General features: G+C 49.7%; 1 protein-coding gene across 1 annotated transcript; it reads right to left on the reverse strand.

Moving 5' to 3' along the window:
* Nucleotides 1–3,614: 3,614 nt before the first annotated feature.
* ASCL1 (achaete-scute family bHLH transcription factor 1) lies at nucleotides 3,615–4,334 on the reverse strand. Its single transcript, XM_044684860.1, has one exon. It carries the CDS (start codon nucleotides 4,332–4,334, stop codon nucleotides 3,615–3,617), a length of 720 nt encoding a protein of 239 aa, XP_044540795.1.
* Between the last annotated feature and the right edge of the window lie 681 nt (nucleotides 4,335–5,015).

The raw sequence follows: 5,015 nt of genomic DNA on the forward strand, positions 1-5,015 counted from the left end.
AGAGGAGAGGAGAGGAGAGGAGGGAGGGCAGAAGGGAGGAGAAAGGAGGAGAGGAGAGAAAAAGAGAAGGGACAGAAGAGGGAAGGGGGAGGGAAAGGGAAGGGAAAGAAGAGAAAATGAAAGGAGAGGAGAGAAAGTAAGAGGAAAGGAGAGGAGAGAGATTCATTCCCCAAACTAGAGGATGAACATGAAGGAAACATTACAGTGTCATTATTTTCATCAGTCAGCTTGAAATTGGTCCAGGGCTTTCCCTGGCTATGGTTATTTATGAATTGGGGAATTGCCTAATTTTGTCCCCTCATTTTAATCGCGTTGATCGTTTGCTTCCGAAAGACCTGAGTGCATCCTAAAGAAGGCCACTTCTACAGAATGCCATAAAACTTCGGAGTTCTCCCTGCCTGGCGGCCTAAAAATATCTGTGTATATCTATGTGTGTAGTATTGTTGGTGCGAATCAACTATAGAGCTGGATGCACAGACACAGGCAAGATTTTTTTTTTTCTTTTTAACTCTGTAAGACACGCTGGCTCTGCGCTCTTTGTTGGATTTTGTAAGATGCATTTTGCGTTCTCCTTTCCGCTTGGCTTCATGCACGCAAACTGAATTTGCAAGTAATGCAGAAGGCAAGCAAGTAGCCAGGCGAAAACAGGCTGGGATTCCGGTCACGTCCCTGCTAACTGACAACAAGCAGGCTAGCCAAAAAAGAAAAAGAAGAAAAAAAAGAAAGAAAAAGAAAAAAAGGAAAGAGAAATGAAAGAAAAAAAAGAAAGCAAGAAATAAAATCCACAACCATTTTCTTTTTGAAACTTGGTAATTGGGCATTTTTTGTACGCAGATCACGCTATTTGGCCAGAGCTATATAGGCTTAGCTAGATCAATGTTTCTAATTTGCCTCACATTACTTCTCTTCTGGCTTATTTAATTTCAGGCCCTTGCCCCCCTCCCACTTTCCATCCAACCCTCCCTCCATTTTAGGGAATTCTCTGAACTGCATGAAATCTATGATTTAACGTCACTGCAAAGAAGAGAAAAGGAAAAGTGTGTTTGTTTGGTATTGGGGGGGGGAACCACACCCCAAACAAGAAAGCTCGGTTTTACCATCGGGTTCCCCTCTCCTTCCCTTTAGCCCTTCTCTCTAAATTTCATAGAGCGATTCACTGGCAACACAATGAGAAGTTAGAAGCACAGAAGAGGGATGAAAAGTGCGGGATGGAGCGCCCTCTTTTCCAAGTTTATTCTTTTGAAGGAATTATTTAACGTGCAGTGATTTCACCCAAGGACAATGAAGCTATTAATCATCCCCTATTCTCGCTCTTGGTGTGTGTGTGTGTGTGTGTGTGTGTGTGTGTGTGTGTGTGTGTGCATTTGCAAAATGGAAGGGAAAGAACACAACTGTTACCTACATATCTTTTGCCCTTACATTTATCATAGAGCCAAGGCTCTACATTAACACTTATCTTTGTCATCTTTGCAAATAACATGGTTTGTACCATCTCTACTCCCTACCCCACCACCCTAGCCCCTTCCCCTCTATTCCTTTTGCTTCAACCCACAAGCCTGGGGGTGTCCTGTCCAATAACTTTGAGAAGCATAGAATTCTTTCTTTTTTTTTTTAAAGTTTTATTACGAAACTAGTTTGTATAAAACAGGGTTATACAGGACCTTTGTAAGTTTGTAATAAAACAGTAAGAAAAATAGGCAGTGGTTTTAAGTTCTCCCAAAACAAGGCAGCAATAGGAAAACCAATGGCTACCATTTTTTTTTTTTTTGCGTTTGGACAATAGCTGCATAAACTTCGTCCCCTCCTCCAATAGGGTTTAACATTATTAATACATTAACAAAGTTTCTATAAAGTAAGACACATTGGTGCTAAAGTACATCCGGCAGCCTTTCCACCCCACCTGTAAGGAGGGTCCTTTACACAACCATATACAAAAGATGGCAGTTGTGGTGTGACTACTTATCTAAAACAGGCAGAGGTAATAAGCATCACATATTAAGTAAGGTATCAAGATATACACATTTTAAAACATTTGTACAAAACTTCTATAAATCTCTTTTCTCTCTCTCTTTCTTTCTCTCTTATATACAAAAATATCTTAATATATCCCCAAACTGGTTAGGATAGATACAAATAGATTTTCTCATAATAAAAAAAAAAATTCACAAAAGATTGGAAGCATTTTAAGATGAATACGGTAGAAAAGATGTCAAGGAAGGGGGGAGGTCTGAGTCGGGAGGGGGAGGGGAGGACTAGGAGAGTGATTTCAAAGGACTCTTTGAATACAGCATAGTTTCATTGCAGACAAACTGATGGGGGAAGTAAATGTAGGTCCATAGAACATCAAGGAGGAAAGGACCACCACCCATTCCGGGAGGATTGAGAAGAGTACTTTGGGCGATGGGTTTGGAGTTCGGGGTGCGGAAGCGGCCGTAGTGGTAGTAGTGGGGTGCTTTTAGGATCTGGGCTTGTATGTTAGCGTTCGTATGTATACGACAGACATGTGCTATCTCCCCTCTTCTGACTCCATTGCCACTGAGGAGCTCATGGCCTTCTCTGAACCGCCCCCCCGCCCCCACTCCATCCCCCACAATAGAGGCATTAAGTCAGTGTTCATTCTCCTCTTCAGGAACCTCGGTGCAAAGATTCTAGTGCGGTCCTCAGCTATGCTTCAGGGCCTCTTGGGGAGTTGGAGACTTGCAACCTCTGGCATGGCGTTGTTTTTTTGTCTGTTTGCGTGTTGTTGTTGTTGCTGTTGTTGCTGCTGCTGTTTTGGGGGGTGTTGTTGATTTCGTCTTCTTCCTCCCAGTGTCGCTGGCGGAGAAAATAAAATGCTAAAGAGGCAGGTTCTCTCCGGTCACCCTGTAACATGACAACAACAGGAGAGGTCAGTGTGGAGGCTCGGCTGATGAGACCCAGTAGGGGGTCGGGGGTGGGGGTGGTAGGGGGAAGAGAGGCAGATGGATGCACCGGGACCCTGACAGCTTTTGCTCTTCTTCAAACACTTTCCAGTTCCTTCCTTCTCTAGGCGGCCTGGCCAAGCCAAGCCAGGCAGGCAGCAAGCCACCCTTTCCAGCCCACGCCCTCTTTCCTCCTCCCCCTTTGCGTTGGCATCGGGTCCCTCTATCCCTCATCCCCAAACTCAAATGGTTGAGAATTCCAGCCTGTCTAGCTAGAACTTCTCAGGATAAACACACAGACACACAAACACACAGACACACAGACACACACCAAAGGGTTGTTGATGAGAGGGGAAGGACGGAGATGAAAAGTAACCCTTCCCCGCTCCCCCACCCCCGCCAGACACATGCACACGCGCACCTTGGTGATCTGGTCCTCTCGCCTTTGCACAGAAGAAGTGATGGGAGTGGGAAGGATACAAATGCTACCTGCTCCTCTGTCCCCCAACGTATACATACCGACTCAACAAAATCACACGGGGGGTTCCCATTCCCACCCCCGCACACATACTATGAGAAGAGGTGGATGGCGAAGGGCTGGAAATGAGAAGGAAATGCCCTCCCCCAACAGACACAGACACACGAGACACACACAAACTCCCCTTACCTCCTCCAAAAGTTTGCTTTCCCTCGAGCCTGGGCTGGAGAAGATGTTCAGAACCAGTTTGTAAAGTCCAGAAGCTCCTGTTCCTCTGGACTGAGCGGGTCGTAGGAGCCCTCGTCGGACGAGTAGGAAGAGACCGGGGAGCCGGCCATTGAGTTCAAGTCGTTGGAGTAGTTGGGGGAGATGGTGGGCGACAGGACGCCAGCCTGGAAGGCAGCGCTCACGGCGTCGTGCTCGTCCAGCAGCTGCTGCAGGGCGCGGATGTACTCTACAGCGGAGCGCAGAGTTTCTACCTTGCTCATCTTCTTGTTGGCCGCGCCGTTGGGGACATGTTCCCGCAATGTAGCGAAGCCCAGGTTGACCAGCTTGACACGGTTGCGCTCGCGCTCGTTGCGCCGGGCCACGGCGGCGGGCTGCTGTTGAGGCAGGCTGTAGCCGAAGCCGCTGAAGTTGAGGCGCCGCTTGCAGCGCATCAGCTCCGGCGAAGAGGAACGCGGCCGCTTCACTTGCTTTGGCGCTGACTTGTGACCGCCCCCCGAGGCTTGGCCGTCGGCCGGACTCAGCTGCTGGGGCTGCTGCGGCTGCTGCTGCGCGCTCTGAGCAGCCGCCGCCGCCGCCGCCGCTGCAGCAGCGAAAAAGCAGGCGGCGGGCTGCAAGAACGGCTGGGGAGGCTGTGGTTGAGGTGGCTGCGGCTGGGACTGCGGTGGCGGCGGCGGCGGAGGAGGCTGTTGGCTGACCCCGGTGCTTTCCATCTTGGAGGGGCTCTCCATGGGCCGCCAGGAGACGTGGAAGCCGAGAGAGGGAGGGATGGAGAGAAGGGGATGTACGGGGAGGAGGGGGCAGAGGGAAAGCGAAGACGTTGCGGGCAAAGGAAGAGAGGAAGGGAACCGGGCAGAAAAGAGGGTGTCCGGAGCTAAGTTTAGAAAAAGAAAAGAAAAGAAAGAAAGAAAAAGAAAAAAAGAGGGAGACTCCTGAGGGTGGGGGAATGGAAGGTGGCAATGTCTTTCCTCCGCCTCCCACCGCTCCTCCTCCTCCTTCTCCCTCCCCTCCTCCCTTTGCGGGTTGGCTTCGGGAGCCTCGCGTGGCGCTCGCGTGTGAGGCTGCAGCTAGCTGCTCCTTCTTGGAAAAAAAAAAAAAAAAAAAAAGGCAAGCCGGTGAGGAGCCTGCCTGCTCTCTCCTTTCCTTACTTCTTGTCTATCCTCCTCTCCTCCTCTTTCTCCTCCAAGGGCTGCACTCTTTTCCTCGGTCTCCTTCTCTGGTTCTTGCAACAGTGCTCTGCCCCCCTTTTTATTTCTCTCTTCTCTTTTATTTTTGTTCGCTCTCCCTCCCCTGGAGCCTTCCACGTTCCCTGGCTTGAAGTGAGTGCTCACGGTCCGGAGTGCGGCCGCCTTTTCAATGGGACACACAGCCCCACGCGCTCTCTCTGGCCCCGCCTCGCCCCCCACTCTCGC

This window comes from Gracilinanus agilis, unplaced genomic scaffold (genome assembly GCF_016433145.1).
Source record: "Gracilinanus agilis isolate LMUSP501 unplaced genomic scaffold, AgileGrace unplaced_scaffold56671, whole genome shotgun sequence".
In the NCBI taxonomy this organism is placed as follows: Eukaryota; Metazoa; Chordata; class Mammalia; order Didelphimorphia; family Didelphidae; genus Gracilinanus; species Gracilinanus agilis.

Bases quoted from the DNA above. Each gene is read 5' to 3' on its own strand.
- ASCL1 (XM_044684860.1), bottom strand. From the start codon at position 4,334: ATGGAGAGCCCCTCCAAGATGGAAAGCACCGGGGTCAGCCAACAGCCT.